Genomic DNA, 13,370 nt, shown 5'->3' with positions numbered 1-13,370 from the left:
TTAAGCTGCTTTTCTTTCTCCGCTCCTGTCATTGTTGTGAGATGCTCACTGGGATTCATGAAACACATACCAAAGCTAATTGTCATCTGTCAGTCTTTACTCAGACACCTGTGGATTGCCCCGTGTCGGTTGGAGCTATTATAGGAGGTGATCAAAGTTTGTTGTGATTGCAGTGCAGCGAGATCATATAGCTCTGAGCAAGACTAAAACAATCTTGTCCTAAATAGTCATCATCACTCAAACAGACGCACAGCGTGAAGTTAATTTGCAAATTTCAACGCCGAAATAGGCCGCGGAAGAGAGAGTAGAAAGTTTTGAGGCATTTCTAAATGTGTATCTCAATGTAGTCATTGTTGCAGAGTATTTTCAGGCACGCACACAGCTACTAATGTTTACATAACATGCAGCTACAGCAACTTTGAAAGGCAGGGAGGAAAGAAATCTCTCAGGTCCGCCTATCTAAGCTGTCAGCACCTCATTCATCACGATGAAATAGGAAAAAGAAATGTTGTAATAGGGGAAAGAATTTTCTCTGAGGTTAAATACTATTTTAGGAAACCATGTGTAGAACAACTATTAACAATTTTACTTCCTCTTTGTGGGATTAGGAGTGCATTTGGATCCACTATTGTATTCCATCATAAGTGTGTGTGCGCACAGAATTTAAAAGAAAAAGAAAAAAAGCCGCCATGTCACGTGTGTGTGTCAGTGTTGTGTGTAGGTGTGTTTGAATGTTGGTAAATGTGCGTATGTTTTTTTTGTCTCTGTGTGTGTGTGGGTGTGAATTATGCAAATACCAACCTGGAATAAACCTGTACAGGTAGCCAATTGGAACAGGATGAGGAAGTTAGCCGGATAAAAAACCCATTGTAGTGAGGGAGCACCTGTTGAGTGTGAACACATCTGGTAATTCACATACTTGCGAAGCCAAAGAACTCATCTTGACAAGCTCTGAACACCTGTACCCTCCAGTCTTGGAGTCTGTGGAGACTTTCTCTTCCTCAGCTTTTTTGAGAGTGGATCTACTTGAGACCTCCATCAGTTTTGTTTGGACCTCTCTCTGCTGCTCTGGTAGGCTGACATACTGGTGCTGGGCAGGAGAATCAAATTGAATACTGTCTTAAACAACTCTGCTTTTATCAGTTTAATTACAAACTGTTTTTGTTTTTTTTTAACAATGTGTCTTTGGAATTTTCAAGTCTTTTTAAACAGAGGGCATTGCTGTTGTTGTTTTTTCTGTCTTTACCAATGTGTTTAGTTATAACATTTTTTTTTTTTTTTTAAATCTCGTGACATAGTGGCTTACACATAAAATATTTGTGTGTGCTTATCTGTCATTCACTGTCCGGGACACTTTCACGCTATCATTGTTTCACCTCGTCACACTGTTTTAAATCTTGATGTTCCAGAAAGATCAATTGTATGACAGAGCTCATATGTTTATTTGAGGTTAACGGAATAGCACCAAAAAAAAAATCAGCTGAGTTTGTTACAATGTTACCTCAGGCTCCCTCAGTCAAAACTAAAATGAAAACAATGCAGTGTTCACATACTGCTCGAATACTGTGGTGATGAGGAGTGATTTTATAATTTTTTTCTTTACATGCTCTGGATCCATAACTATACGTCTTTTCCTTTGAACTTTTGCACTGACTGAAAGTACTTTTGACAAGATGCATGCTTGGCAGCAGGAGACAGTTTGGGTTAACATACAGCAGAAGGCGTTTGAGTACATTTGGCAGATTGTCAACTGAGGGGCTGAGCTGCCTTGGCTTGATGACATGTGTCACCTATATCTCCGTGGGGAAATCTCAATCAGATGTCTTGAGTGGAAAGTGTTCTGAAGGTGTTTTGCCAGTTCTGAGGAGATGAGTTTGTCTGTTTGCAAGTCACAGATGTGTTAACTGGGAAGCACAGTGTTTACCGTTGAAATATGTGACAGATAGTGGTTTCATTTTGTTAATAGCTCGCAATAAAAGAATGGCCAAGAGTGTCGAAGGTACAGGTACAGTATGGGTCACTAGGTGGAGAAAAAAAAACCAACGTTTTATTGAGCATTACATAAAAAGTAGGTCAATCTTGATGACATTTATTTACACACATTTCTAACACCCAAAGGATACCAGCCTCATTTTTAAAGTTGGAAAATAACTAAACAATCTGATGAAAGTTGAACAGTCTCTTGTCCTAACAGCAGCACCATTACCTCAACAAATCGTCTGGTATTTCAGGTCTTGTGTTCCAAGCATGCAGACTGCAATTCTATACGACAGTTATACAAACCAGAAGTTGGCAGAGAGCCGTGTAAAGATATGACTCAGCTGTAACAGCTACACAATAACACATTTACTATGAAAACAGTGGCACTGCTGAAATTTGGTCCTGCATTATTTACATGGGATGCAAATATAGAAGAGGTATGCTTTTTTTTTTTTTTGCATGTATTCAGTCCTGTTCTCAAAAGTAACTGCAGCAGTGAAGCACAGGTACACAGTGAGTGGATATGTAACAAGAGTCTCATGTGTTAATGTCAGTTCCTGTTATTTTTTACAACAATGAGCCACATAATTGTGATTACAGAAAACAAACTAATGAAACACTGGACTGTACACGAATAATGAAACCTTCATTATTGTCAAACATTCACCACACCTATTCGTTTGTGTCTCGCGGATTTACACAAACCACAAACTGTTGATAATGCAAAGTTGCTTTTGTGTCACTTACTTTTAGTAACAACGAAGATAATAAGGCACGTTTTCAATTGAATAAGTAATTTTGCTCAGATGTCAGATGTCTGATGCCATTACTGCAATGAAAGCAATAAAGGTTTAGAAGATTCAACAAATACTAAGTTTTTCATACCGGTTTGCAATGTGACAACACAATATATCCAAGGCAAGAGCAATGTTGGCATCTTATCTCAGATACAGCATTTCGGTTGCATCACTAATGTGAAACATGTTCTTTATTTGATCCATAGGGTAAACCACTACAATCACTATTCTCTGTCTCAGCCCCTGGGCAATGGTACATCAGCTTACTCAGGCTGCAATATGAGTGTCATTCCTTCCACGCCTCTGGATAGCCAGTTGACCACTTCCTGGGGGCCTATGAACTCCTATGCTGACGGTGAGGATTAACACCCAACCTCACACAATTTAATTTTCCATGCTTTCCAAGTATATACACTGATCAAATCAGTTAATGAAATTGTCTGACTAATATCATGAAAGGCCTTGAGAAAAATATGCAGAAATTTTCTGCAGCCGGATTTTGATTGCTCTCTGTTAAACGATCCTGCGATCCAGCCGTTGGTTATAAAGCGACCATGCAAAGTGAAAATCACTCAATAATTAGCAATTGATGTATCGCTTACCTGGTGAGCCAAGAGCTCTGAAACGCAAGACACGAATTAAGGATTCCCGACAGAGAAATTGCTCTAGAGCTATTTCAGAGAACTGTTTTGCAGATTAATTATTGACAAATATCTTGAGTAGTGAATTCATGTTTCCCTCACTAGGTACTTCTTCAGATTAAAACAAAATGCACTGACATAAACAAACACGATGATTAAAAATGGTTAAATAACCGTACGGCATGGCTGTTTTCACCAGGTTCATTGGTGATGGCTGGTTACTCAAGTCGCCTTTGGCCTCATGACTCTCAGCCTCAGTTTTGGAGTAAGTACCAGGTGTGGGAGTGGCTGCAGCAAGTCATGGACATACACCAGATCGATGCCTCCAGCATCCCCTTCCAAACATTTGACATGGATGGCCAACAGCTCTGCAGCCTGAACTACCAGGACTTCATCCATGCTGCCGGCAGCGTGGGACACATCCTCTTCCACAGCATCACGGAGCTCAAGTGGAGCGGTGAGTGTGAAAATCTGGGAACGGGGGCCGAACGGGGCAACACAAAGCGGATGATTAGTCTGAAAAACAGAGGAGCCGGGTGTATCTGGAGTACAGTCTTGATGAAGTGTTGCTGAGAAGAGAACACAGAGGTGGTCAGGGGTCACACTGCATGGCGCTGCAGAGAGTAGTTAAAGAGAAGGATATGATGGATTTGTTGTTTGCTATAGCAAGAATAGATCTCCGAACAAAGCACGGAGGAGTGTTTCGCTGAGAAACAAGCCGAGAATTTGCTCATCCTCTGTTTCTAATGAGTAGAAACAGTGTAAACGAAACTTTATAATCTTGCGTCAGCACATCAAATTAAATCAGTCATCGGAGTTAATAGCATTTCAAAACAAGTATTGTTCCAGGAAACTCAGCGCAACAGGTTTTGCCAACACGTTACCAGAAATTCAAGGTAAACCAAGCCTCTCCGACTATTCTGAAAACACAGACTGGCCATTGTTGTCTCAAACTCAGACACCAGGGCAGTTTCTTACAAAGCAAACTGTAGCTTTTTAATCCTTTATGGATAATTTTCAAACCGTTTGTGATGACAGGGCATGACAAACAAAAATAAATAAATATATAATGCATATATAAAGGAAGACAACTGAAAGTAATAGTGAGCTGCATTTGGCTGAAATTGTATTTAAGTATGTATATTCTAATCAATAATAATAATAATAATGATGATGAAATAAATAATTAGGGAAATAACTGTTTAATGTCTAACCATACACATGATGAATATCTCCAAGTACTACATGAGCAACCTATCTTCTTTTTTTTAACACTCCCCACAGGGAATTACCATATGGACATTGGGCACATGGAAATCAAACCTGAGTGTAAGGATCTCTTGGACAACCTCTTATTTAAAATGTTTGAAACTCTGAAATTAGATATGTCTGTATTTTATAGATCTGTAAATTAATTCTGCTTCCACTCACATTTGGTGTATTTTACAGTAGACTTCTCCTGTCCATTTCCAGACCTCAACTATCCATCAACAGGTACTGCAGTTTTATTCAGTCTGCCGATAAAATATGTATTTGTTTGCATTGTTTTATGCATGTTGCCTGTTTCATTCTTAAAATTTCTGAAAAGCTGTTTTTTTTTTTTTTTTGTTCATTATTTTAGATATCTATGATGTGACATCTCTTCACAACATCGCGCCTGATGCCTCACCAACACCATCCAGCCCAGGTGAGAAATCCACATGATATGTAAAATATGAATATATTGTACATCAATAAATAGTTGTTGATTTATATGCAGTAAAAGAAAAAATAGCGCAAAGGGGTATAAAGGTAAAAATAAACTGCATAATTAATCCTTTGATGTGTTTTCTTCAGATATCAAACGGTCCTTCAGTCGTCCTCACCAGGTCAAAAAACACAGTATGTAAAAGAAACACGTCAACATATTTTACTTTGCTCTCCTGTATTTAATAAGATGTTAATGTTCTGATATGTTAATCACTTCATCTCTATGTACTGTACCTTTTCCCTCCCTCAAAGATCCGAGGGGAACCCACTTGTGGGAGTTCATCAGGGATATTCTACTAAACCCAGAGCGAAACCCAGGACTGATCAAGTGGGAGGATCGTACAGAGGGGGTTTTCCGCTTCCTGAAGTCGGAGGCAGTGGCCCAGTTATGGGGGAAAAAGAAGAATAACAGCAGCATGACTTATGAGAAACTAAGTCGTGCGATGAGGTAAATTCATTCAGTTTAACAAAAGCTGAATCCAAAAACAAATTACACAAATTACTTAATGACAGAAGCAAAATGATAACCTTGGATTCTTTTGACCTGAGTTGGTTTTCCAACACGTACAGTAAATGAAAAGCTTTCCTCTCTGACTCATTACTTTTTTGTTGTGTCATACTTGGTCATTCCTTTTGCAGCGCGACATTGCTTCAAAATGGAAAAACCCAGAAATACTGCTGTGCTTGGAGAACAAGTATTCCACCTACATTTAAATTCGCACATTATGCCATTAAGACAGCGAGAAATCTTCCAGGTGCTATAAGACAAGATTAAATCATGGTTTAAACTGAACTTGGAGTTCTCAGAGCTATCCTGAGTTGACCTTCAGGATACTCAACTTACGAAGGTGGCTTGGAATTTGTTCAAAAGAACAGGAACGTAACAGTACATGAACTTGTATGGTTCCTAATTCCATTAACGTAAAAAGCTGAGAATGCACTCTCTTCTTAAAACAGACAACCGTAACATTAACATACATTCACTGGGAAACTTCGGCTGGTTATAAGTGACAACATTAACACTTAACGCTTAAATTGTGTGACCTAAATGCTTTAGGAGACGTTTCCACCATTTCCCTTTGCTGATTACGTAAAAGGGGGTTATTTTGAAATAGCTTGATGGTTTCACGTTTCTCCCAAATGAACATAATTATCTTCAGAAAGTCTTATGCAGCAGCAGTCACAGCTTTATATCCAAATGAGCTAATCTAATGAGCTTAATTTCATTGTAGTGCAAACCATTGGGAACTATAAAATGTGCCTGCAGGTATTGTTACTGTGACCACAAAGCTGATTTTCTTTTTTGCTGTAGAAACATGGAAGAATTCACAACTTGATGGCATCATCTCACAAATTTGCAAATAAGTCAGTAATGCAAAACCAAAACAAAGGAAAGTATTATTTACTTTCCTTTGCCTCAAACTATTTAAATAGTCATCTCGTCTGGATCAAATTAAAAATCTGCACACACCTCCAATAAACCTTGCTATTTCTTAAATAAATATTCTGCCCATTGAAAGCAATTGAAAGTTGTAAATTCAACCCCTTATACCGACAAGAGATTCAGATTTGGAGAGTGAAAGCCATAAGTTGTCCCTACCATCATCACCACTACTATGAACCCTTGAGCAAGGCCCTTAAACCCACAATAGTGTGGCAATGTGGCCAAATGCAGAGTTCTAATCTCTCCAACTGAACTGAACTGAACTGAACTTAATCTAACATTCCTACATCTATACAGCATGTATCGTAAAGAACACTTGCAGCTGCAGAAATGTGTCAATATGACTACAGAAATGGGTGTGAGGACGTGTTCTCAAAGTGCAAACACCACAGTTCGAGCAACTGAAAACACAACTTCTCGTGCCAGGACTATCGCCAGATAAAGCAGTCAGCAGGTGAATTGCCAACGTGTCTGTAAACAGGAAATAAGATGTGCAAATAGTTAAGAATGACGGCAAACTGCTGATCAATGTAAGGTGATTTATAGGCAAGTGAAAGTTGCTGCCAGGAACTGAAACAACTGAATGGGCATGTGAAGTGTAAAAGATTGACAGATATCATTGAACCGTGGGGTAAATATGTTGGCACGCTACTATCAGTAAAACTGTACCAATGATTAATCCAGTCAAATCGGCTGCATTATAAATCATTAAAACAACAAGTACAATACAGTTTTTCATGCCGTTTACATTTTTTTTTTAATCCAAATATTGTTTTTCTTTTTGCCCATTTTTACAGATATTACTACAAAAGAGAAATCCTTGAACGAGTGGACGGACGCAGGCTGGTTTACAAGTTTGGAAGAAACGCACGAGGATGGAGAGAGTCTGAAAAATGACACTTTCGCTAACTTGTGTTTTTCTGGCCCACCTATGCAAATGTGATGTTTTATTACTCTTTTCATTGACTGTTTTTGATATATTTGAACTGTTTACACATTGTGTTTTCTCTGTCAGTCTTTACCTTTAACTAATTCCTTTGTTTTGACACTGCACTGAGATCCTCTTTATTGTGCCTTATTAGCAGTCAAGCCCCGCATGTGTGTTTACATGAATTCCAGATGAAGAACAGAAGTGAAAAAACTGCTATAATTTATTTTACAGACTATGACATGTTTTCCTTCAGTCCCAAAAGAACGCATGATGAGAGAGCATCCAATGCATGTATGGAAAACATATATATTTGTGGACTGTTTTGACATTGATGCTGTGAATTGGCCCCCGGGAAGGACGCTTCATCACCATTTAAAAAAGAATGAAGTATTTGAATATTTACACAAGTGATAAACCATACATATCTACAGCACATATACTATGTACATTAATTTACTTGTTGACAGCAGAAAGTATGTATATGTTTGTTCAGGTTAAATGCAAATAAAGCTTGCAATTGTATTTCTATCTGTGCTTTTTTTCTGTATTGTGTAGATATTGTATGTGCAATAAAAAAAACAAACAACAACAACATGTGTAGATTTTTGGAGCAAACCAGTGGCATCATAAATTTGGCTTCAGTCAAACACATAATCTGACTTGATTCTTCCCCTGATTTGTAAATAACATTAACTCCAACTTTGACACTTGGCCTCGCTGAATTGCAGACCAACGACTCTTGAAAGAGCCAGGGCAAGTAGCGTTTGTTTCATCATGACAGTATGAAATTCCTCACAGTTAATTGTCTGCAGGTGTGTGGCACAGCTGCCAAGATGGTTCCTGCAGGCTGCTAACAAATGACTGGGCCTTGATGGCTCGCCAGATAAGAGTACTGTCAATAAAAGGCTCCTGTTCATTGGCCTGTGTTCACACGCAAATCTACGCCTAATCTTCCCTCCGTTTAATCTGCCTTTTCCAACCCCTCTTCACATGGCATTGTGATAGGAGGTGGCGTGCAGATGGACCCGAGCACAGACTCAAAGAGTTCCATAAAAACTAGGATTATTGTAGCCCAGGGAACACAAGGGAACGTAGGAGACACAAGGGCGGCGAGAGGAGGGACAAGCTGACGAGACGAACCAACCAAGACAACAAAGGGAGAGGGGTTTAAATACACAAGTAAGGGAAACACACAGGTGGAACTGAACAAAAGGAGCACACAAAGGGAGAAGATCATTGGTTGATTGGAAACACGAGGTGAGAACACACAGGGGTAGACACAGAGACCTGACAGGCATGACATTGACTGAAATCCCATTCTGTTATTATCCTTTTTTTTTTCCCACAATGGCCCCAGGACTTGCTCACCGCACGGCTTGCTTCTCTTTCACTTTTGTCATTCATGCGTGAGTGTCATAAATCAATAATGATACTGATGTCAACAATGGGAAATCACATGCCATGTTATTAGGAACTTATTCCTGCATCGTCTATCATCAGACTTGAGAGAGTTTCTGAATGATGAACTGCAGATGGAAACTTTTTTGACTTGAGTCGACTATAATTTCCCATTGTATTCCATAAGTATTCATTCATGATCATATGAAATAAAGAAAATTGCATCAGATAAATGACAGAGCCAGTGACTGCGCCTGATTAGATTGAAATAATAGTCACTGATTACCATATTGTTATATGGCATGAAACGAGCAAACCATACAAATCAAACTGAAGTATCCATCATACTTCATTGTGTTGATTCTGTGTTGTTATATGCAGCAATTACTCTTGTAGTTTCTCGAGATTCTTATTTTTATCCACATGCACACATCAAATACAGCTGTGTTTCCGTACAGTTACAGATGTGAAGTTATATCTTCACTGGGGCCACACAGTGGTGTAGTGGTTCATGCTCTCGCCTCGCAATGAGATTATCCCTCGTTTCAGACCATTCTGTGTTGGATTTGCACGTTTTCTCCCGATGTGGGTTTCCTCTGTGTCCTCTGGTTTTCTCCCACAGTCCAAAAACATACATTTCCAGCTAACTAGTGATTCTGAATTGCCCTATCAGTTTGAATAGTGTGTCCACCTGTCCGGGGTGTATTCTCCCTTCACCCAGCTGGGCTCAACGCCAGCCTAATGCAACCCTGAATGAAAAGAAGCAGCATAGAAGGTGGAGGTTTTAACGATTGAAAAAAAACAAAAACAAAAAACCCCTATGACTTTGAAGCAACGTGCATCTCAAAAACAACAATATTTATTATATAATGTGGATGTTTTATTGCATTTGATTGGTTCATTACTGGCTCTTTAAGCACTGCATGGGAACAGTAAAGTTATGAAGGACAAAAGGAGACAATGAAAAATTACAGACAGGTTCCATCTAATCATTAGAGGCATAAAGAGACGTGAAAATCTCAAATCTGACCTTCGCTTTTGGAGTAATGTGAATGCTGCCGTGAGCCGTGATACACAGAAATATTGATGTGACTGGCTGAGGATGAATGAACAGTTAGGCAAATGATCTCGTCTGATCTAACCTCTGCAGAGGAGGGCTTCATTTTCCTAACAGACCACTATCCAGAAAACGCACGCTCCGGCTTTACCTGCAGTTTGTGAGAGCACACAACGCCTTTTGCCTTTCAGAAAGAAATCATTACCCTCAACACACATCTAATTCTGCGTGTGAGCAGGTTTCGCAATTCTCTGCGTTGTGATATTGGAGCAGTTGCGAGTCGGAGACCGCGCTTTACCCGAAAACAACGTTAAACCAGCAAAACACGTATACACAAGTCTTGAAGGAAAAGCTTCACCAGCAGGCACTGATGACACGTTCACAAACATGTGACCAAACCAGTTGTAACAGATCTGGAGACAAAGAAGGCGGCTCATGTACACCTGTAAAAGATTGTGAGTCGTCTTGTCTCAGGTTGACAGTGACTCCTTTCATTGCTAACTAACTATAAAAAAAAAAAAGAATAGTGCAGACGGCCGTCTGACAACAAAACGTATGCATCGGACAACTTATCTCTGGGCTTTGTTGTTACGCGAGGTTGCTCTGATGAAACAAAGCCTGTCTTTCTGTGGGAAGAAAACAACATGCAATACCTGCTTCACGAGCGCCTTTATCTCACATTGTTGGAAAATGATGTTCAAATTTGAATAAGCTATGCCGGGGCTATTTTATTATTTAAATGGGAGAACATTAATTCAATCAGATAGATGCTGGAGGAAGAACAGGGAAGTGATAAAAGATAGCCTGAGCATGGGCATGAAGAGCCAGACGGGATTTTGTGTCTGTGCCCACGCCTGCTCAGTGGGGCTATTGTGTTCTCTCAGCAGATACACTGTCCCAGCTTATCAGGGCCCCTTATCATTCTCTCTTCACACCCAAATGGACCTGTGAGGCATTCAGCCCAAACTGAGAGCTGGGCAGATTAGAGCTGTGTCACTGATGCAGTTTTACTTTTTCAGAGGGTTTTGGCAGGGCAGGGCTCAGTCTCACTTTATTTCTACAAAACGGCACAATACTTAATGATTTTAGGAGAGCAAAATGCCCTACTGGAGAGGCGACACTCAAGAATCAGTCGCCTCATTCAGAATGTTTTGTAAAACAAAACCATTATCCTCAGATGAAGACAACTACATAAACAACTGATGGGAAAGTGTGATTTATTTAAGGTATTTAATGCATTTTCCTGTGAAAACCACAACAAGAGGAAGTGTTCTTGCCGATGTAGAGATGTTTTGTTACGGTACATTGTTATGAGGCCAATTTCCTGTTCAGATTTTTGGATTTCTGACAAATGCTTTTTTTTTTGTAAATATTTTCAGACTATGTCTTTCACACACACGCACACACACACACACACACACACACACACACACACACACGCACACACACACACACACACACACACATTTTAATAAATTCAATTTAATTCAATTCAACTTTATTTATATAGCACCAAATACAACACAGTCATTCCGAGGTGCTTTTAACAGAGAAAATAGAAAAGCCCAACAAATCCACGTGAGCAAGCAAGTTTATTTGCGACTGTGGAAAGAAACAAAACGCCCTCTAACAGGAAGAAACCTTTGCAGAAACCAGACTCAGAGGTGGAGGCATTCTGCTGACCGGTTGGGGTGAGAGGATAGAGGAGTGGAGAGGAGAGGGAAGACAGAGAGATAGATTGTGTGGGGCGATACAGTCATTGTCAGAGTTCCTTTAAATACATTACAAATTACAAAACAAACATGATGAATAGCACAATGCAGTACATTTACCGAGCAAGAAGACTGCCTATGTTTTTTGTTTTTTTTATTGACCATTAGAGCGATGACGTAAAACATTCCCCAAAGACAAGAATATGCTCCTTGTGCTACTGTGCCTTCAACATGGGACTTTCCTGTTGTTTCAGTACTTCACTCAAAAGAACACTTGAGCCATACATAAGCACAGCAGGGACTGTAAAGCTACACAAAGGTTTGTCTATTCTTCTCATACAATTAAAAATGTTTTACTTTTCCTAAAATATTTTTCTCAAGAAAAAAACAACTGTTAAGACTATAATTATGTTACTACAATTATTCCTGTGCTAGACAGATGTTACTAATAAGCAGCGAGCTGAAATACATGATGTGGTCTTCATCTCTTAAACCAAAGAGCTGATACTTGTTCTGACTTACCTTTAATATTGTCCCACAAATCTGCTTTGAAGCACATTTGATTTTGACAATAAGCTACTTAAAATATAATAATTGTGCTGTGGTAATCAGCTGACAACCTTAGATCAGAACTTTTTCTTTTTGTAATCCAAGGCTGAATGATAATAAGGAGGAAATGTCACTGAAATTCTGTACGAAGATTAAACTATCGTTGCATTGCTGGGATTAAACTCAATTACAAGTAAAAGTACCAAAGTTTTTGTCAATTTTTATCACTTCATGTTTATCATCTGCATCATTATTTGTTCCAGTTTAATCACCTGAAGTATTTGTGTTGAAATCCCATCGCATTAAAAACATTAAAATATTGAGAAATTACACTATGTAAAAAAAGGAAGATATAGGGTTGTAATCTTTGAAACAGAGACAGAGTAAAGCAGCTTTCAGTTCCTCCGTTCCACACCTGTAGAACAAATCCCCGAACTTCTGAAACACTCCCTTTTATTAACTCAGTTCTTAAAGCACTATTACTGTCTCAGGCTTTCCAGTAAACATTAGATTTTCCTAATTTTATTACCTTTATCTTAATAAAGCTTTTACTTTATTTTGTCTCCTTTTATGTATTTCTTAATCACCTTGTTTTAATGCATTTGTTTTATTTCCTTGTAAACCACTGTGAATTGCCTTGTATCTGAACGGTGCTATATAAATAAATGAGTGCCTTGCCTATGCAAATTAGAACTGTGACTGTACTCCGAAATGACCCACCATTTTAAAATTAACAAAGTAGATTAAATGGTGTGACTTGTATGTAGTAAAATATAATTCTTGTAAACGATTCTAACAAAACTATTAGCGTCCCAAAACACTGAATATTACTTCCACCTTAAAAGAGAACACATTACTTAAAAAAAAAAAAAAAAAAGGACGGTGAAGCAGCCTGATTTCATTTCCTTCTACTCACCAATTCATAAACGTTGATTTAGCCTCGCGTAAACCTGGAAACATGGTTTTACCACTTTTCCCAGCAGAGGGCAGTAGAACACAACATGTTTTGAATTGCACACATTAAAGAGGTCGACGCATTTGTGCCTGCTTGTTAATATCTATGAATGGTATACACCATCACGCTATATGCGTAAAAATATAATCTTATTTAC

At 38.8% G+C, this 13,370-nt stretch overlaps 1 protein-coding gene across 1 annotated transcript; it reads left to right on the top strand.

Moving 5' to 3' along the window:
- The first annotated feature begins 954 nt into the window (after positions 1-954).
- ehf (ets homologous factor) lies at positions 955-8,104 on the top strand. The gene is made up of 9 exons (XM_080504502.1): positions 955-1,071; positions 2,984-3,132; positions 3,618-3,875; positions 4,703-4,747; positions 4,868-4,912; positions 5,040-5,105; positions 5,255-5,299; positions 5,420-5,615; positions 7,409-8,104. Exons 2-9 carry the CDS (start codon positions 3,057-3,059, stop codon positions 7,506-7,508), a joined length of 831 nt encoding a protein of 276 aa, XP_080360628.1. The 5' UTR covers positions 955-1,071; positions 2,984-3,056; the 3' UTR covers positions 7,509-8,104.
- The last annotated feature ends 5,266 nt before the right edge of the window (positions 8,105-13,370 follow it).

Source organism: Blennius ocellaris, assembly GCF_963422515.1.
Source record: "Blennius ocellaris genome assembly, chromosome: 11".
NCBI lineage: Eukaryota > Metazoa > Chordata > Actinopteri > Blenniiformes > Blenniidae > Blennius > Blennius ocellaris.
The sequence above is the reverse complement of the archived record's forward strand: the minus strand, read 5'-3'. Positions and strand labels throughout refer to the sequence as shown.